The sequence below is a fragment of the Elephas maximus genome, chromosome 8, assembly GCF_024166365.1.
Source record: "Elephas maximus indicus isolate mEleMax1 chromosome 8, mEleMax1 primary haplotype, whole genome shotgun sequence".
Classification (NCBI taxonomy): Eukaryota; Metazoa; Chordata; class Mammalia; order Proboscidea; family Elephantidae; genus Elephas; species Elephas maximus.
In genome coordinates this window covers 11,405,115-11,424,843 of record NC_064826.1, presented here as the reverse complement: position 1 = coordinate 11,424,843, position 19,729 = coordinate 11,405,115, and the positions used below count along the sequence as shown (strand labels likewise).

Below are 19,729 nucleotides of genomic sequence, written 5' to 3'. Positions count from 1 at the left end.
GCAGTCAACAAGGTACAAGTGCAAGGTGGTGGGAGCTTGGGAAGAGAGTGTTAGGGAGGGCAGGGCCACCCACCCTTACAGTGGGTGATAATTGGTTGCCATCATGTTGATTCCAACTCATAACGACTGTATAGGCAGAGTAGAACTGCCCCATATGGTTTCCAAAGAGCAGTTGGTAGATTCGAGCTGCCAACCTTTTGGTTAGCAGTCAAGTTCTTAACCACTGCACCACAGTGGGCAAGGAGGTCACAGGAAATGAGGTTGAAAGGACCACTGGACAGAGACTGGGAGGTCACTAGGGACATTATCAAGGATCATTTGGTGGGATCATGCCTGCAGCCAGGCTGGAAACGGTGAAGGAGGGCGGGGAGGGGAGGCGATGGGACAGCGAGGAGAGGAATCCTTAGAAATGGTTTGGGTGGGAAGAGGAGGAAAGAACTGGTCATCAGTCAAGTTTGTAAGCAAATTTTCCCTAAATTAATCCACACATTTAAGGAATTAACAATTAAAATCTTTCTAGGATCTGGGCAGGCAAGGAAGGCAGATCACAAATAAATGATTCTAAGACATATCTGAGAACGCAGAGCAAGGAGCTAGACTCAGAAAGACAGTTTTGAAAACGGACTATGAATCTCATTAGATTCATAGAGTGATGAAAAGAATAGAACAATGAGAGACCCAGACAGATCAATGGACTAAAACAGTGAGGTGAGAAACAGACCAGGTGATGGTGGAAGAAAAATCAAACAGACACTGCAAATTCATAAGTACAAATGGATTGGTCAATAGTGTTGGAACAAGGCCTGCCATTCAGGGAACCATAGAGCTGTTTCCCATGTAGATCGCACACTGACAGGAACCCCGATGGTCTAGGGCTGATGTCTCAGATGCATCCATGTTGTGAGCATTGGCTAAGCTGCATTTATGACTTGGACACGTTTATGTATGTTATACTTTCCCAAAAAACAAAAAAGAAGAAGCCACAGAAAAACTGGAAGAAAAGCTATAGATTTGCATAAACCTAATCACAGAACCCAGAAATTATAAAGGAAGAGATTGATAAATCTGGGTCTCTGTAAAGTTAACCTGGGGGTGCAAATGGTTAAGCGCTCAGTGGCTAACAGAAAGATTGGAGGTTCGAGTCCACCCAGAGGTGCCTTGGAAGAAAGGTCTGGTGATTTACATTTGAAAAAGCCATTGAAAACCCTATGGAGCATAGTCCTACTCTGACACAAATGGGGTCACCATGAGTCAGAAACAACTTGATGACAGCTGGTAACCACAAATACACAAATGGACAATCACAGGGAATATCTGCAATATCCCCCATGTGTCTGTCAGTTTGTCATACTGTGGGGGCTTGAGTGTTGCTGTGATGCTGGAAGTTATGCCACCAAATCAAACAACAGTAGGGTCACCGATGGTGGACAGGTCTCAGCTGAGCTCCCAGACTAAGACGGACTAGGAAGAATCCAGTGGTCTACTTCTGAAGTGAATTAGCCAGTGAAAACCCTATGAATAGCAGCAGAACATTGTCTGGTACAGTGCCAGAAGATGAGCCTCCCAGGTTGGAAGGCACTCAAAATGCAACTGGGAAAGAGTTGCCTCCTCAAACTAGAGTCAACCTTAATGACGTGGATGGAGTCAAGCTTTCGGGACCTTCATTTGCTGAGGTGGCATGACTAAAAATGAGAAGAAACGGCTGCAAACATCCATTAATAATAGGAATGTGGGATGTATAACGTATGAATCTAGGAAAATTGGAAATTGTCATAAATGAAATGGAATGCATAAAGATTGATACCTAGGCATTAGTGAGCTGAATTTGGACTGGTAATGGTCATTTTGAATTGGATGATCATATAGTGGGTCCGTGGGTTATAGTCTACTATGCTTGGAATGACAATTTGAAGAGGAATGGCATTGCATTCATTGTCAAAAAGAACATTTCGAGATATATCCTGAAGTCTAACACTGTCAGTGATAGAATAATATCCATATGCCTACAAGGAACACCAGTTAATATGACTGTTATTCAAATTTACTTACCAACTTCTGCAGTCTGAAATTGATGGAACATGCAATCAGGATGCATTGATAATTACTGGTGATTGGGATGTGAAAGTTGGAAACAAAGAAGAAGGATTAGTAGTTGAAAAACTATGGCCTTGGTAGTAGAAACGATACCAGAGATTGCATGGTAGAATTTTGCAAGACCAAAAACTTCTTCACTGCAAATACTTTTTTTAACAACATAAACCTTTTTTCTATTTGGACCTTGCCAGATAGATTACAGAGGAATCAAATCGACAACATCTGTGGAAAGAGACGATGGAAAAGCTCAATATCATCAGTCAGAACAAGACCAGGGGCGGACTGCAGAACAGACCATCAGTTGCTCACACACAAGTTGAAAATGAAGAAAATTAGAGCAAGTCCATGAGAGCCAAAGTATGACCTTGAGTACATCCCAGCTAAATTTAGAGACCATTTCAAGAATAGATTTCATGCACTGAACACTAATGATCGAAGACCAGACAAGTTGTGGAATGACATCAAGGACATCATACATGAAGAAAGCAAGAGCTCATTAAAAAACAGGAAAGAAAGGAAAGACCAAAATGGATGTCAGAAGAGACTTTGAAACTTGCTCTTGAACATCAAGTAGCTAAACTGAAAGGAAGAAATGATGAAGTGAAAGAGCTGAACAGTAGATTTCAAAAAAGGTGGCTTGAGAAGACAAAGTATTATAATGACATGTGCAAACACCTGGACTTAGAAAACCAAAAGGGAGAAACACCCTCAGCATTTCTCAAGCTGAAAGAACTAAGGAAAAAATTCAAGCCTCAAGTTGCAACACTGAAGGATTCTGGGGGAAACTATTAAACAGCCCAGGAAGCATCAAAAGAAGATGGGAGGAATACACAGAGTCACTGTACGAAAAAGAATTGGCCGATGTTCAACCATTTCAGAAGGTAGCATATGATCAGGAACCAACGGTACTGAAGGAAGAAGTCCAAGTACTGAAGGCACCGGTGACAAATGAGACTCCAGGAACTGACAAAATACCAATTGAGATGTGTCAACAAACAGATGCAGCGCTGGAGGTGCTCACTCGTCTATGCCAGGAAGTTTTGAAGACAGCTACCTGACCAACCTACTGGGAGAGATCCGTATTTATACCAGTCCCAGGAAAGGTGATTCAACCGAATATGGAAATTATTGAACAATATCATTAATATCACACGCAGGTAAAATTTTGCTGAAAATCATTCAAAAGTGGCTATAGCAGTATATCGACAGGGAACTGCCAGAAATTCAAGCTAGATTCAGAAGAGGACATGGAACCAGGGATACCATTGCTGATGTCAAATGGATCTTGGCTGAAAGCAGAGAATGCCAGAAAGATCTTTACCTGTGTTTTATTGACTATGCAAAGGCATTCAACTGTGTGGATCATAACAAATTATGGATCACGTTGCAAAGAATGAGAATTCCAGAACACTTAATTGTGCTCATGAGGAACCTGTACACAGATCAATGGGCAGTTGTTCAAGCAGAACAAGGGGACACTGCATGGTTTAAAGTCAGGAAAGGTGTGCGTCAGGGTTGTATCCTTTCACCATACCTATTCATTCTGGTGGTGTAGTGATTAAGTGCTACAGCTGCTTAACCAAAAGGTTGGCAGTTCAAATCCACCAGGTTCTCCTTGGAAGCTCTATGGGGCAGTTCTACTCTACTCGCTATGAGTCAGAATTGTCTTGATGGCAATGGGTTTTTTTTCTTTTTTTAATCAATCTGTATGCTGAACAAATAACTTGAGAAGCCGGACTATATGAGGAAGAACAGGACATCAGGATTGGAGGAAGACTCATTAACAACCTGCGTTATGCAGGAGACACAACCTTGCTTGCTGAAAGTGAAGAGGACTTGAAGCACTTACTGATGAAGATCAAAGTCCATAGCCTTCAATATGGGTTGCACTTCAGCATAAAGAAAACAAAAATCCTCACAACTGGACCAATAAGCAACATCATGATAAATGGAGAAAAGACTGAGGTCGTCAAGGATTTCATTTTACTTGGATCCGCAATCAACACCCATGGAAGCAGCAGTTAAGAGATCAAAAGATGCATTACGTTGGCCAAATCTGCCACAAAAGACCTCTTCAAAGGGTTGAAAAGCAAAGATGTCACCTTGAAGGCTAAGGTGCTCCTGAGCCAATCCATGGTGTTTTCAATCACATCATATGCATGTGAAAGCTGGACGATGAATAAGGAAAACCAAAAAAGAATTGAAACCTTTGAATTGTGGTGTTGGCGAAGAACACTGAATATACCATGGACTGCCAAAAGAACGAACAAATCTGTCTTGGAAGAAGTACAACCAGAGTGCTCCTTAGAAGCAAGGATGGCGAGAATAGGTCTCACAAACTTTGGAAATGTTGTCAGGAGGGATCAGTCCCTGGAGAAGGACATCATGCTTGGTAAAGTGGAGGGTCAGTGAAAAAGAGGCAGACACTCAGAGAGATCGATTGACACAGTGGCTGCAACAATGAGTTCAAGCATAACAATGATTGCAAGGATGGCGCAGGACCAGGCAGTGTTTCATTCTGTGGTACATGAGGTTGCTATGCATCAGAACCGACTTGTCAGCACCTAACAACATTTGCAATATGTCAGAGAAAAACGCTTAAAATCCTTTATATATATGAAGGCCTCTTACAAATCAATGCTTCAGGAACCAAAGTGAAAAATGGGCCAAGGGCCTCAATGGGCAAGCTAGAAAAGATAAAATGGCCAATTAAAATACTAAAAGAACATTCAGTATCATTCCTAATCACAGAAATGCTAATTATAATAACAAAGAAATATCATTTATTGCCAATGAGATTGGCCGAGATGGAAAAGACAAACAAAACCAGCTGGCAAACATGTAAAGCAACAGGACTTTCACACATTGGTACAACCTTCCCAAAGAGAATTTTAGCACCATGTAGCAAAATACTAAAATAAGCAGACCCCTTGACCTACCAACCCAATTTCTAGGAATTTATTCTAAAGAGATAACTGCATAGTTGGATTAAAATGTAAGCACCAGGATGTTCATTACTGTTGCTTATAATAGACAAACATCTGAAAGAGTCTAGATGTTCACTAATAGTGAGCTTATTAGGTAACTGGGAACTAATTTTTGGATATATATAAATGGAATATCTTTCATCATTAAAAAGAACTTGTGTTTCATGCTTATTTACCTGAAAAAAAGTCCACAAAATATTGAGTGCAAAAAGCAGGTTATAAAAATAAATGAGCTATGATCATTGTTGTTGCTAGGTACCGTCGGGTTGGTTCCAACTCACTATGCACAACAGAACAAAACACTGCCTAGTCCTGCACCATTCTCACAATTGTTGCTATGCTTGAGCCCATTGTTGCAGCCACTGTGTCAATCCATCTCTTTGAGGGTCTTCCTCTTTTTCACTGACCCTCTACCTTACCAAGCATGATGTCCTTCTCCAGGGATGGATCCCTTCTGACAACATGTCCAAAGTATGTGAGATGTAGTCTCGCCATCCTTGCTTCTAAGGAGAATTCTGGTTGTACTTCTTCCAAGACAGGTTTGTTGGTTCTTTTTGCAGTCCGTGGTAATTCAATATTCTTCACCAACACTACAATTCGAAGGTGTCAATTCTCCTTCAGTCTTCCTTACTCATCACCCAGCTTTCACATGCATATGAGGTGACTGAAAACACTATGGCTTGGGTCAGGACCACCTTAGTCTTCAAGGTGACGTCTTTGCTTTTCAACACTTTAATAAGGTCTTTTGCAGCAGATTTTCCCAATGCAATATGTCTTTTGATTTCTTGGCTGCTGCTTCCAAACTATGATCATATTTGGGTAAAAATATATAAACATTTTTATATACATGTTCATAGAAAGATATATTGAAAGAGTTTCAAAAAACATGTTTATCTCTTAGTAGTGAGAAAATGAGCCCTGGTGGCGTAGTGGTTAAGCAGTCTGCTGCTAACTGAAAAGTCAGTGGTTCAAACCCACCAGTCACTCCTTGGGAGAAAGATATGGCAGTCTGCTTCCATAAAGATTTACAGCCTTGGAAACACTGTGGGGCAGTTCTACCCTGTCCTATACGGTTGCTATGAACTGCCTCAACGGCGACAGGCTTGGTTTGCTTTGGTAAATAGTGAGATATTAGATGTTTTTTAACCCTACTGTAATTTTTTGTTTTCAATGTGGAAGAAAAAAACCAAGTGTGGTCAAAATTGCCTTTAAAAATCTCTTAAATCACCCAAAAGCCAATAAACACAAACTCCTTTATGAATCACACTTCACATACAGTTTCTCAACAAGTCCATCTCTCAGAGGAAGTCATGGAACTACTGAGTGGGTGTAGTTTTCATTCCTATCAATTCGTGGCTTTCTCTGCCATCTCACCATTGCTTCACCAGGCTTCTCCGCTTCTGGAGAAGGGCAGGCATTTGATAGAACAACAGAACCATTGCTCGGCTGCCACACTTAAAAACTAGGGCGGGTTTCCTTCGGGAGCAAGGAAGAATGAAGAAAACTAAAGATACAATGGAAAGATTGCTCCAAAGGACTAGTGGACCACACATACCATGGCCTGTGCCAGGCTGAGTCCAGCATAACTAGATGGTGCCCAGCTACCACCGCTGACTGCTCTGACAGGGATCACAATAGAGGGTCCCAGACAGAAAGAAAAATGTAGAACAAAATTCTAACTCAGAAAGAAAGACCAGACTTGCTGGCCTGACAGAGACTGGAGAAACCCTGAGAGTATGGCCCTCAGATACCCTTTCAGCTTAGTAATGAAGTCACTTCTGAGGTTCACATTTCACCCAAAGATTGAACAGACCCATGGAATACAACAAGACTGAAGGGGTCCACCAGCCCTGGGGCAGGGACTGGAAGACAGGTGGGAACAGGAAACTGGTAATAGGGAACCCAGGGTTGAGAAGGGAGAGTGTTGACATGTCGGGCGTTGTTAAACAATGTCATAGAACAATGTGTGTACTGTGTGATGAGAGACTAGTTTGTTCTGCAAACCTTCATCTAAAGTACAATAAAAAGAAAAACTAGGAGGGGTTCGAGACCCTTGAGAGAGAGGGGTGTCTCATCCTTATCTATGATGGTTTCTTTTTTTGTGCAGAAATTTAAATTTGTTATACAGTCCAACTCAGCATCTTTTCCTATAGCTTCATACTAAACAGAAAGGGTTCCCAGAATTTCTGAAATCTCCCTTCACTTGGCAATGTGAAATTATTGTTGTTAGTTGACATCAAGTCAGCTGAACTCATTGCAACTCCATGCATAACGGAATGACACGCTGCCCAGTCCTGCACCATCCCCAAGATCGGACCACCGTAATCCACAGGGTTTCTACTGGCTGGTTTTTAGAGGTAGATTCCCAGGCCTTTCTTCCTAGTCTGTCTTAGACTGGAAGCTCCACCGAAACCTGTCCAGCATCACAGCAACATTGACAGACAGGTGGTCGCTGCGCATGAAGTACATTGACCAGGAATTGAACCCAGGTCTCCTGCATGGAAGGCACCAATTCTACCCTTGAACCACCCCTGTCCCTCAGTTACAAAGCTCATGGCAGCAAAATCCCTCCGTTAAATTGTGGTAACTGCATTTTAGAGTCTGCTTGGCCCGTACAGCCCACTCTTCATTCTCTGAAATGGCTCCCTCCCCCGCCCCCCCCAGCCAGCCTCCCCCCGCCCCCCCAGCCAGCCTCCCCCCGCCCCCCCAGCCAGCCTCCCCCCGCCCCCCCCAGCCAGCCGCATCTGTACGTGACCCTGACTATTGGCCACAACTGATGTAGCTCACGCATGGACAGTGGCCAGACCTGGGCAATCAGATCCCTTTCTAGAGATTCAGAGAGCTTCTCAGTGTCTTCTGGGGGCTGGACCTGAAGGTGTGCTTGGGATTTGGGGCTGCTACGCACACAGGTGAGCAGGGCACTGGCCTTCAAGGAGAGGGGAAGAAGAGAGGCAGAGGTGAATGGCCCCAGCCCCGGGCAGACACGGGAGGGCAGGGCCTGGGTTCCTGGCAGCCTCTGCCTCTTGTGCCCCACCTCAGGGCACAGCCACATTCCTGCCTCTGCCCGGCAGCCGACTCAGGTGGTTTCTGTTTCAGTGGCCAAAAAGGATGCAGGGTCCAGGCAGCAAAACGTCCAGCCTGCTGAAGAACCATGGCCCTGTGGGTCATCTCCGTCTCCCCTCCTAGACAAGGCTTTGTCCACGATCCCAGGTCACCCTGGATTTTAAACCACCTGTGCTGGGTTTATCCCGCCCCATGCCACCTCGCTGAGCCTCAGCCCAACCTCCCTGCACTTCCTGCTGTTTCTCAGCCATGCACCTGGATGGCGTCAGGGTTGGAGACCACCGTCACTCAGCCGCCCAAGCTCCCCAGGTCCCCCAAAACAAACTCGGCACCCAGTGCAATGCATCCTACTGGCAGAATGGCAGTCTAGAAGCCTGCGGCATCCATTTAGCTCCTCTCCCTGCCCAAATTCACCAATGGGAAAACGGCACATCAAGAAAATTCATTAAGTCAACAGAAATCCTTGAGTAGAGCCTTAACCTGCAGAGACCCTCCCCGGGGGGGTGGGGGGAACCATTACCGTCAAGTCAATTCCGACCCATGGCACCCCATGTGTTACAGAATACAACTGCTTCATAGGGTTTCCTTGGCTGCAGTCTTTACAGAAGTAGGTCGCCAGGCCTTTCTTCTGTGGTGCTGGTGGGTGGGTTCAAACTGCCAACCTTTAGGTTAGTAGTTGAGTGCAAACCATTTGTGCCACCCAGGGACCTTTTCTGCAGAGACCCAAGGCTCCTCTGTCCCCACCTCCCTGAGCTGTACCTGAGATATAAATGGCGCCACCATCGCACCAATGCGACACAGGGAGCCGCTGGTTCCCATCCCCAAGGCACGCATGGTGGTGGGGTAGACCTGGAAGGGCAGAGGCAGAGGGAGCACCAGTTAGTGAGTCTGCACCTCTGCTTCCCCGAGTTCTCCCCTTCCCTTCACTCCCGGGTCAGGCTCTGGACAAAAAGGTAGACTCCTGAGTCAGACAGAAGATTCCCACTTCAGAGCTATGAATGTTGTGGAGCTGCATGAAGGCAGTTTGACTGAGTGGAAAGAAAACCCTCCCCAAGTAACAACAATCCCATGAAACCTTTAACACAGATACAGTGAAAAGAATGGACTAGAAGGCCAAGAAAAATGACTACATTCTACACTGTTCACCTCCTTCTCTTCCAATTCATTCGGCTCTTGGCCCTTCCGTATCTTACGGCACGTTCTACTTTCTTGCTGCCACATTTATTTTTATAAATTTATAGTATTTTATACATTTACATTTATAGTAAAACCTCACTCATCTCTATGTTACCACTTAGGAGGAGCTGCGTGTGTCTGTTCAGGGTGATGAAAATATTTTAAAAAGAGTGGTATTGGTTGCACAACTTGGTGAATGTAACTAATGCCAGTGAATTTGTCCACTTAAAATTGGCTAAAATGGCATATTTTATATTACATATCTTTTACCACAATAAAGATAAATGACAACAATTTATCCTTAAAATGGAACAGAAACCAAAATATTCCCTGAAGTCTTCTTAAAACCAAACGATAGTTTAGCTTAACGAGTAAATAATGTCAGCCTTGAGCACTGTGCTATCTCAAGATCTATCTATATGGGATCGAACTGTCAAGAGCAACTGGAAAGATTAAATGGGAAATTTAGAGGGCAGTGAGTTAATGTTTATGGGGGAAGAACAACTCAGAGAAGGAGGGTGAGAATGGTTGTACAACTGGAAGAATGTAACCAACGTACTGAATAGTACGTGTAGAAACTGTTGAATTGGTATATGTTTTGCTGTGTATATTCTCAATAACAACAACAAAATACAATTTTTTAAAACATCAACAGAAGCCAAGTTTTATGGATTGAATTATGTGTCCCAAAAGTCTGTGTTGTAAATCCTAACCTCTATGCCTCTGGTTATAATCCCATTTGGGAGTGGCTTATCTTCGTTACGTTAATGAGGCAGGATTAGTGTCGGATGTATCTGGGAATCAATCTCTTTTGAGATATAAAAGAGATTAAACGAAAGCTAGCAAGCAGAGATGGGGAAGAAAGATGCCAAGCCACATGAAGATCACCCAGGAGCAGAAGCTCAAAGATACAAGGACATTCCTCCAGAGCCCACAGAGAGAGAAAGCCTTCCTCTAGAGCTGACACCCTGAACTCGGACTTCTAGACTCCTGAACTGTGAGAGAGTTCTGTTTGTTAAAGGCATCCATTTGTAGTATTTCTGTTATAGCAGCACTAGAACTAAGACACCAGAGATGCGTTATTTATGGACAGACGCCCTCCCTAGGGACAGAAGAACACCCTCCGAGTTGCCCACTTTGCACGGCCTGCTGGAAGAAGCCGCTTCTCGGAAACTGACCTCCGCAGTGTAGATGTAGATGGTGTTGAAGTTGGCGGCCACCAGAGCCCTCAGCATGAACAGGAAGCCAATCAGGCCGGCACTAGGGGACAGGAGGGAGGTCATGTGAGCAGCATGGAGGACCCCATGTGGCCCCGTCCAAGTGCATTACAGATGCCAGGACACACTTCAGAGAACCCAGATCCCAGGGGAGCGCTGCTTCTCCACTGGCCTGATCTCGTGGTCCCAAAGCAAACACCTGACCCAAACCTTCCTGCAAACCTCCTCCCTGTCCTCTCCACTCCCCAAATGTGCCATCCCAGCCTCAAAAGATGGTGCTTACAATTTGCAGAGTAAATGGTATATATTAGAGTTGAGGCCACTCTAGGGTTGCAAAATAAGAGTGAAATGAATTTTCACACCACAGATATATTATATCGCTAAACTCCCTTGTATTGGTCCACACAATTTGGTAAACAACCAGAGTCTTGGTTCTCCAGGAAGCTGTACCGGAAAACCCTAAATGTTTTGGTGGTAAAGTGAGTCCACCCACATTGGCACCCATCCTGTGATAGCTGCAGAGGGGTGGGGCCATGGGAAGAGGGCGTGGGACCTGGGCCAGGCAAGACGGCTCTAGTACACACAGCAGCCCCGGTCTCTACTGCCCCTGGTAGGAGGGACATGCCCCAGCCCCTTCTGAACACCAGGGGTCAGGAGACCACACTGAAAGCTCAGTTGTTGTGCAGACCCCTGAGACAAGTACCTTGAAGTGCAGATATTGAGGAGCAGGAAGAATAAGGCAGTACACCCCATGGTGATGGAAAGGCTCAGCCGTCTTCCCAGGAAATTGATGCCCAGAATATTTAAAGGATTCACTAGAAAGCAAGCAACAAAGACAATCCCAGTACCTTGAAAAGCAGGAAGCATTTATCAACCCTGGTGTGGGGCCATTCTCAGCATTTTGCAAAGAGGCCACTTCATCCAAACACCAGGAGTGTTGCAGCCGGAATCCAGTCAGATTTTCATCAACTTCAAGCCTCCTTCAAAGCAGTTTTCACACACAGGTCAAAGGATGACAAGCCCCAGTGTGTGCAAAGGCTTTTGTATGCCCAGGTGGCTGATTCGATTATGTTTTACCTGGTGCAGCTGGGTTGATTGTGACTCATGGCGACTCCACGTGTGTCAGAGTAGAACTGCGCTCCACAGGGTTTTCAATGGCTGATTTTTCTGAAGTAGATTGCCAGGTCTTTCTTCCCAGGTGCCTCTGGGTGGACTCAAACCTCCAACCTTTGGGTTAGCAGCTGAGTGCTTAACCCTTTGCACCACCCACAGACGCCATTATATCCTGTGGGCCTATTGTAAATCGTCGACTTGATAGACCTATATTTTAAATGTTGTTACACCGTTCTGAATCAAATTCAAGGTGCTACTGATTTTTTTTTTTTAAATAATATTTTATTGTGGTTTCAGTGAAGGTCAGGGGCTGCTGATTTTTAAGTACCATTATTTTATGTCTTGAAGTCCCTGGGTGGTGCAGTTAAGTGCTTGCCTGTCCACTGAAAGGTTGGAGGTTCAAGTCCACCCAGAGACACCTCAGAAGAAAGGCCTGGAGATCTACTTCTAAAAAATCAGACATTGAAAACCCTGTGGAGCACGGTCCTACTCCTGTGCACACAGGGTCACCAGCAGTCAGAACTGACTTCGTGGCAGCTGGTTTATTACATACCTACTAACACAGAAATACTGCTGCCAGTTAAAGTCTAAGAAATGATTGTAAGACACATTTTTTTTTCCAGTTAAAGGTAATGTATTATTCACTACTATTGTCATCACCATTATTATTAGGTATAATAGAAGCACTTCCATGTAAGGGAAAAAATCTCACTTGAAGGTGACATTATTTATCCCTTGAAACAGCAGACTCTCTCTTAAACAACCCCCACTGGCCCCGTTTGCCAAATTAATCAGTGCTTTTTATTCCCTCTAGCCAGACTACTTACTAATGCCCACGGCACACTGCAGGCTCACAGCTAGCGGGATACTCCTTAGTACGCCTGAGTGCTTCTGGTCCCACTCCTTGTACGTTTACCAAAAGTCAGCGGTGCTTGTACCCAAACCAGCTATACTGTTATTATAATTACAGAATTTTATTAAGCAATATGTAAACTGATTAACTATAAGTGCGAAAAAAGATGTGAACATTTCTATGTAAAGTAATTGAGATACTTTGGAAAAACTAGATGAAGACGAGCCACTAAAAGTATTGCCCAATTTAATTGTCTGTGAGATATCTGTTAAGGACTGGGGGAAAGTCTGCAGTATCTGGAAGACCTCTGCATACGGATTGTTCCATAAACATTCTTAGTGTCTCATTCCATTAAACACCTAGATGGTAAATCATAAATGGTGCAATGTGGGTGTGGTTTATACTAGAGTTTCCTATCAGTAGATTTATGCTTAATAAAAGGCAGGCCATATCTATATATTAAAAAAAAATCAAATGAATGTTTCAGTGTATATCATTTAGATTGAAGATAAATTTAAGATACGTATATAACATTTTTTACATTGCCATTAAAAACTGACTGACATTCTCAAATTTTCTTTTCCAAAAAATTTCCTCTCTTAAGTGAGAAATTGTTGTTGTTGTTAGGTACCATCGAGTTGGTTCTGATTCATAGTGACCCTATATACTATAGAACGAAACACTGCCCGGTGCTGCACCATGCTCACAATCTGTAAGACACACTTTAACACAGAGATGTTAAAATGTGAAAAAAAAAAAAAATGCATCTGAGAATTGGTAAAACGTGGTAATTCAAAGCTTCCCTCTCCAGACTCCCCTGCCCCACAAAAATCCAAGCTGGAAACATGCCACATGATGTGAGGACCTGCCCAGTCCTACTTGGCAGGAGCCGTGTCCACGGCAGGGTTACCCCTCTGTCCCCTGAGAGTCTGAGTTGCACCCACCCCACCCGAAACCACGGCCCCCTGCCTGAGAGAGAGACACTTACGTGCAATCTCGCCAATGGTGCTGATGATCATGGTGCGGTAGTCGGAGGGGGCGAACAGGTGGCAGTAGCAGGGACTCTGGCTCTCCTCCGAGTCCCCCACAGTCATGGCTACCTCAGACTCTGACTGCGAACCGCACACCAGGTCCCTCTCCAGCAGCTCAGCGCTGGCCAGGATGACGCCATAGTAGGCGAAAGAGATCCCCAGCCTGGAAAGGAGAGAGGGGCATTGTTGGGAAGAGCTGACGCCAAGCCTGAAGGATGGTGTATTCGTCTCCCAGGGCCGCTGTGCCAAGCACCACAACTTGGGGGACTTGTCAGGGCCAACATGTATTCTCTCACAGTTTTGGAGTCCAGGAGTCTGAAATCAGGGTGTCAGCAGGGCCATCCTCCCTCCGAAGGTTCTAGAAGAGGATCCTTTCTGGTCTTTCTCAGCTTCTGGAAGCCCCAAGTGTTCTTTGGATAACGGAGCCCTGGTGGCACGGTAAGGAGCCCTGGTGGTGCAGTGGGTAAAGGGCTTGGCTGTTAATGAAAAGATTGATGACTTGAACCCACCAGCTGCTCCGCAGGAGAAAGATGTGGTAGTCTGCTTCTGTAAGGACAACAGCCTTGGAAAACCTATGGGGCAGGTCCACTCTGTCCTATAGGGTTGCCATGAGTCGGAATTGACTCAATGGCAACGGGTTCGGTTCCGGTGTTTGGTTCCTTGGCCTGCAGCTGCAAGACGACTCCATCGTCACATGGCCTTTTTCCCTGTGTCTCTCTCTGTGTCTCTTCTCTCTTACAAGGACACCACTCAGATTGGATCAGGACCCACCCCCCTCCAATATGACCTCCAGGTAACTGATAACATCTTCAAAGACCCTATTTCCAAACAAGGTCACTTTCACAGGTACCAGGGGCTCGGGGGACACAGTTCAATCCTTCACAGTTGGGGGTGCCATGAGAGGCACGGATGTGCTGGACGGCTTTCCAAGTGGAAGGCAGGGTGCAGGGAGGTGAAGGTGAAGGAAAGCTCAGCTCACACACCAGGGAGAGAGCGGAGGACAGAGTCCACTGGAGGGGTCGGCTCTGCAAGAGCAGGTGGGACTAGATGGTGGAAGGCTGGCACACCGGGCTGCGGAGGCTGAAGTCTGGTTCTTTTCCAGTTTGACGTCTTAACACACACTTATCAGCTCAGTTCTGCAGGTCAGAAGTCCGTGAGCTCAGCTGATTTCTCTGCTCCAAGTCTCACACAGCTGAAGTCAGGTGTAGGCAGGGCTGGTTCCTCTCCGGAGGAGAATCCTTTCCAGGTTCATTCAGCTTATGGGCAGAATTCCATTCCTTGTGCCTGTGGGGGACTGGTCCCCATGTCATTGCTGGCTGTCGACCAGAGGTGGCCTGCATTCCTTGGCTTGTGGCCCCTTTGTCTTCAAGGATAGTAACCGTAGGCGAGTCTTTCTCATTCTTTGAACCTCTCTGACCTCCCTTCTGTTTCATCTCCTGCTTTCTTTTCTACAGGGTCTCTCTGATTCCAGCCAGAATCATTCCTCAGCTTTTCTTTTTTTCTAATCTCTCAAGTGATTAGATTGGGGCCCACCCCCCATAATCCACATAATCCAGGATAATCTCCGTTTTTCAAGGTCCCTTCACAAGAGTACCTGGATTAGTGTTTGAGTGAATAACCCAGGGCAGGAACCCTGGGGGGACACCTTTAGAATTCTGACCACCATAAAGTGTCTTCAAGCAGGCCATGAAAGCCACTGAGGGTTTCTGCTTTTGCTTTATATTTTCTTCTTATCTTTTTTCTGTCCTTTAAGAAATATTTTTATTGAGGAAGCAGAGTTTCCAGACTAAGACAGACTAGGAAGAAAGGCCTGGCGATATACATCCAAAAATTAGCCAGTGGAAACCCTATGAATCCCCATGGCCCAGTCTGAAACCGATTTGGGGGATGGCGTGGGACCAGGCAGTGTTTTATCTCGTTCTGCATGGGGTCGCCATGAATCAGGGGCCAACTTGACGGCAGCTAATAACAACCCATTGACCCTTTGCCATTGAGTTGATTCCCACTCATGGCGGCCCAGTGTGTTACAGAGTAGAACTGGTCTCCATTGGGTTTTCAGTGGCTAAAGTTTTTTTTTTAATGTTTTAGAAGCAGATCGCCAGGCCTTCACAGAAATTTGTATGGCTTTTCTAGTTTGCTCAACAGAAAGGTTAGTCTGAAATGGCCAAGTCAGGCATTTCTGGAAGCAAAACTCTGGAAGTTTTTGAATCACTGACCAGCTTTGGTAGAGTCAAGGGAGGTGGCCGCCAGGGTAGAGTTTGGAGGCTGCCGCAGCGAAGTCAGGAACTCCCATGGCAAACAGAAGAAGAGCAAGCATCTCAAAGGCTGCAGAGAAATGAGGTATAGAGAGGGCCCCAGGGGCTGACCCATTGGATTTGAATACTGGTGACTTCCAAAAGTTCATTTCTGGCACGTGACGAGGACGAAGACCAGGCTGCAAACCCTTCAGAAGTGAGCACATAGCTTGCGCGAAAAATTAAAACCTGGTGTGGACACCTGGGTTTGCTCGCACTCTCTCTTTTTTTTGCAGTTGGTGGAATGTTATGGATAGAATTGTGTCCCCCAAAAATATGTGTTGTATATCCTAACCCCTATATGATTATGAACCCTGGTGGCACGGTGGTTAAGCACACTTGGCTGCTAACCAAAAGGTCAGCAGTTTGAAATCACCAGTTGCTCCTCGGGAGAAAGATATGGCACTCTGTTTCCGTAAGGATTGAAAAAGCCTTGGAAACCTGATGAGGCAGTTCTTCTCTGTCCTATAGGGTCGCTATGAGTCACAATTGACTTGACGGCAATGGGTTTGGCTTTGGGTTTATACCTATGGTTATAATCCCATTTGGGAATGGTTGACTTTGTTTTGTTAATGAGTCAGTATTAGTGTAGTGTGTGTCTTGAGTCAATCTTTTTTGAGATATAGAAGAAGATTAAGCTAGAGAGCAGAGATGGGGGAAGAGAGATGCCACGCCACATGAAGATCACTAAGGAGCCAAGGAAGAGAAGGTGAAAAGAGACAGGGACCTTCCCCCAGAGTGGACAGAGAAAGAGGCTTTCCCTAAAGCCGGTGCCCTGAATTGGGATTTCTAGCCTCCCAAACTATAAGAAAATAAATTTCTTTTCATTAGAGTCACCCACTTATGGTATTTCTGTTATAGCAGCGCTAGATAAGTAAGACGGTGGTGTTAGCAGAAAGGTAAGACACTTCTGGAGGTAATCTTTGGAGCCTGGCTTCATGGTTTTCTCCCTAGTAGCACTCAGAGTGGATTTATATACAGAGGTTTTCTCCAGGTGCCTGTTTACTTAAAAATAGTTTGGAAATAATTCCATTCTTACCATATGACCCAGATCTGCAGTGTGGTCCGCAAATATTTGGCATTCAGTAGGTCGGCAAATCTTCCTCTTTTGTCCTGGGGTAAGGAAAAGGGAAAGCAGAACTCATTTAGTGGGTGAAGGGTGAGCTAAGGTAGCCACCCCAGTATTTTAGATCATGTTGTTGTGTGCCATGGAGTCAATTCCAACTCATAGCGACTCTGTAGGGCAGAGCAGAACTGCCCCATAAGCTGCGATCTTCACGGGAGCAGGTCACCAGGTCTTTTCTCCCACGGAGCGGATGGTGAGTTTGAACAGCTAACCTTTCCAGTTAGCAGCCAAGCGCTTAACCACTGCACCACTAGGGCTCCTTCTTTAGATCATACCATGGAGTGAGATAACTCTCAGCTCCCCTGAGAACAAGTCACCCGAACCTATAGATGTTTGTTTTTTACCGCCTCGGCCCATCAGCCTTGCACAATTATGATTGCCACTGGCAAATACCAAACCTCATGGAACTCAGGATTCTAATCCCTTCCCTCTTCCCCTTTTCACCAGTGCCGGCGGAAGGGTGGGGGCTGGCGTGGGGAAAAGACGGGGTGGGCACATGAAAAGTAGCTGACAGGGAATGGTGGCCCTTAATCCTGAGGGGAGATTATTTTAACATGAATATTAAAAAGAAAAACCTTGTATTAAAAATATATATATATGAGGCATGTGTAAGACAGAAGAATGGCGTACATTTAGAAAGGGACAGAATGCCCAATTTCTGTCTGTATCACAAAGGGAGTAGTTTAGTTTTTACCTATAGCAGGCGCCTAATGACCATTTTTGGGTAAAAATAAATAAGGATGGGTTACATGGAATTGAGCAGTCATGGGTTTTTCTGTGAAGCTGGGGATGCTTCGGGGGTTACAGGTGGAAGCTAGACTCCCGAGTTTGGCACCAGATATCCTGGAGTTTGCTGCCACAGAAAGTCGGAGCTTGAAGGGACCTAGAGGCCTTTTGCTCCTGTGGCTTTGGGACTCAGTGTCTCAAGGTCACTGTGGGTGAGGTGGATCTACAGACACTCCACCGCTCTGTTCTACGTCTCGGGGCTACGGTTCCTCCTCGTGCGGAGCCCTGTGATCAAGTCCTAGCTCCCCATTTTCCGATACAGAACATGTGACCCAGAGATGGTAAGTGACTTGCCTAAGATCACACAGCCAGTTGGAGGCAGAACCAGCCTAGAGCCCAGGTCTCTGGAGCACCAGTCCTAGGTCTGGCCCATCCACCTCTCAACCATGTCCCCTTGGGTTTAGACGTGACTGTGGTCCCCAAGTCATATGGGGGTTCAGAAAGCTGAGTCTACAAAGAATCACAATCATAAACTTTATGCTGATAAGTCGGGTGGTGCGAGACCATTGGCCTCACTCCAAATAGGTGGGCCCCCTCTCACCTCCTCTGTGGTGTGGCCGACCCCAGCTGGTTCCCAAAATCATCTCCACGTCCTCACTGTGAGGAGTCCAGTCCAGCCTCCTGTAGGTCTGCTGACATGGCCAGTCTGACCAGCCCCTCTGCACACTTCCCTCCAGGCTTCCCTAGCTTCATTCTACCTGCAGCACCCTTTCCCCCCAACAGGGCTCACTCCCCTTCAGGGCACTATTCCCATCCCGTAGATCCCCAGCAGGTGGCGCAGACCACACTGCTTGGTCACTGTCTCTGTTCTGCTCGCACAGGCCCAGCTGTCTGCACAGAGCTGGCTCCCCACATCTGCAGTTGGTACTGTCGTTGATTCTCTCATACGTGACTCTGGCCTCTAAGCAGATTGTCAGTTCTGAACCGTTTGCCTTCAAGTCGATTCCAACTCCTGGCAATCCCACGTTTCCCGTGTTTCAGTGTAGAACTGTGTTCCACAGGGGTCTCAACAGCTGTAATCTTACGGAAGTAAATCACCAGGCCTTTCTTCCATGCCACCACTAAACACTAAAAAACACTAGGTGGATTCAAATCCCCAACCATACAGTTGATGGTTGAGTACAAACCGTTTGTGTTACCCAGGGACCTGAGAGTCTGGAAGGCAGGGTCTACTGCTTGTGGCTGTGTATCCACAGGGCCTTGCTCCATGGGTGATGGTGGGGAAAGATAAGACCACTTAGTGGGCATGATGGATGGAGGCTGGAAGCTGAACGCTTGAGGAATAAGCAGAAGGAAGAAGGAGGCAGGAAGAAGAGAGGAAGGAGGGGAGAAAATGTGGAGAGAAGAGGGGAGAAGGAGGGGCTGGAGGGGGGGAGATGGGATGTGGAGGGAGGAGGCCAGTTGGAGGAAGGAGCATGGAGGAGGCAAGAGGAAGACTGAAGAGGGACAATGCTGGATGGAACAGTGTGTGGATGGAGGAGGAAGGGAAAGGAAGGAGGAGGGGACACCCTTCTGGGCCTCAAGGTCTCTAGTAATGGAATTACAACTACTGGGTCCATTTCACAAATACACACCCAAAATGGGGGAGCTTGGTCCCCCATGCTCATGCAGCTCTCTGTGGTTTTCAGTTAATTGTCTCTACTAAGTTTTTTTTTCTCTTTGAAACCATCTTTATTTTTTATACTGCTGACCTCAAAATTTCCTAGGCACATAAAGATTTTGTGCCAGTCTTTACAAAGTGTAAATAACTTCTTTCATTTAATCACAGTTGTGTGACAACCAATTAGCCCCATACCGTCTTTTGCCCAATAAGATGTAGCTGTCAGCATCTTGGTAGGAAGGCTCAAGATATCCAAGGCTATCTAATAGCAGCCTCCAGAACTCTGAACCCTCAATAGCTACTTCCAAAATTCAGAGAATAAATTAGAATAACGGAATCATCCTTAATTTCTTGGAAGAAAGCTCAGGTGTCTTGTTCCACAATTAGAT

The 19,729-nt window shown here is 45.7% G+C and overlaps 1 protein-coding gene across 1 annotated transcript in view; it reads right to left on the bottom strand.

Moving 5' to 3' along the window:
- SVOPL (SVOP like) overlaps window positions 1-19,729 on the bottom strand; it is a 66,714-nt gene that overhangs the window by 4,694 nt on the left and 42,291 nt on the right. The window contains exons 9-13 of the mRNA XM_049894606.1: window positions 16,868-16,941; window positions 13,492-13,697; window positions 11,241-11,352; window positions 10,499-10,580; window positions 8,904-8,993 (exon numbers count right to left, since the gene is read on the bottom strand). Coding sequence (XP_049750563.1) covers window positions 8,904-8,993; window positions 10,499-10,580; window positions 11,241-11,352; window positions 13,492-13,697; window positions 16,868-16,941 — 564 coding nt within the window. The remainder of the gene's footprint in view (window positions 1-8,903; window positions 8,994-10,498; window positions 10,581-11,240; window positions 11,353-13,491; window positions 13,698-16,867; window positions 16,942-19,729) is intronic.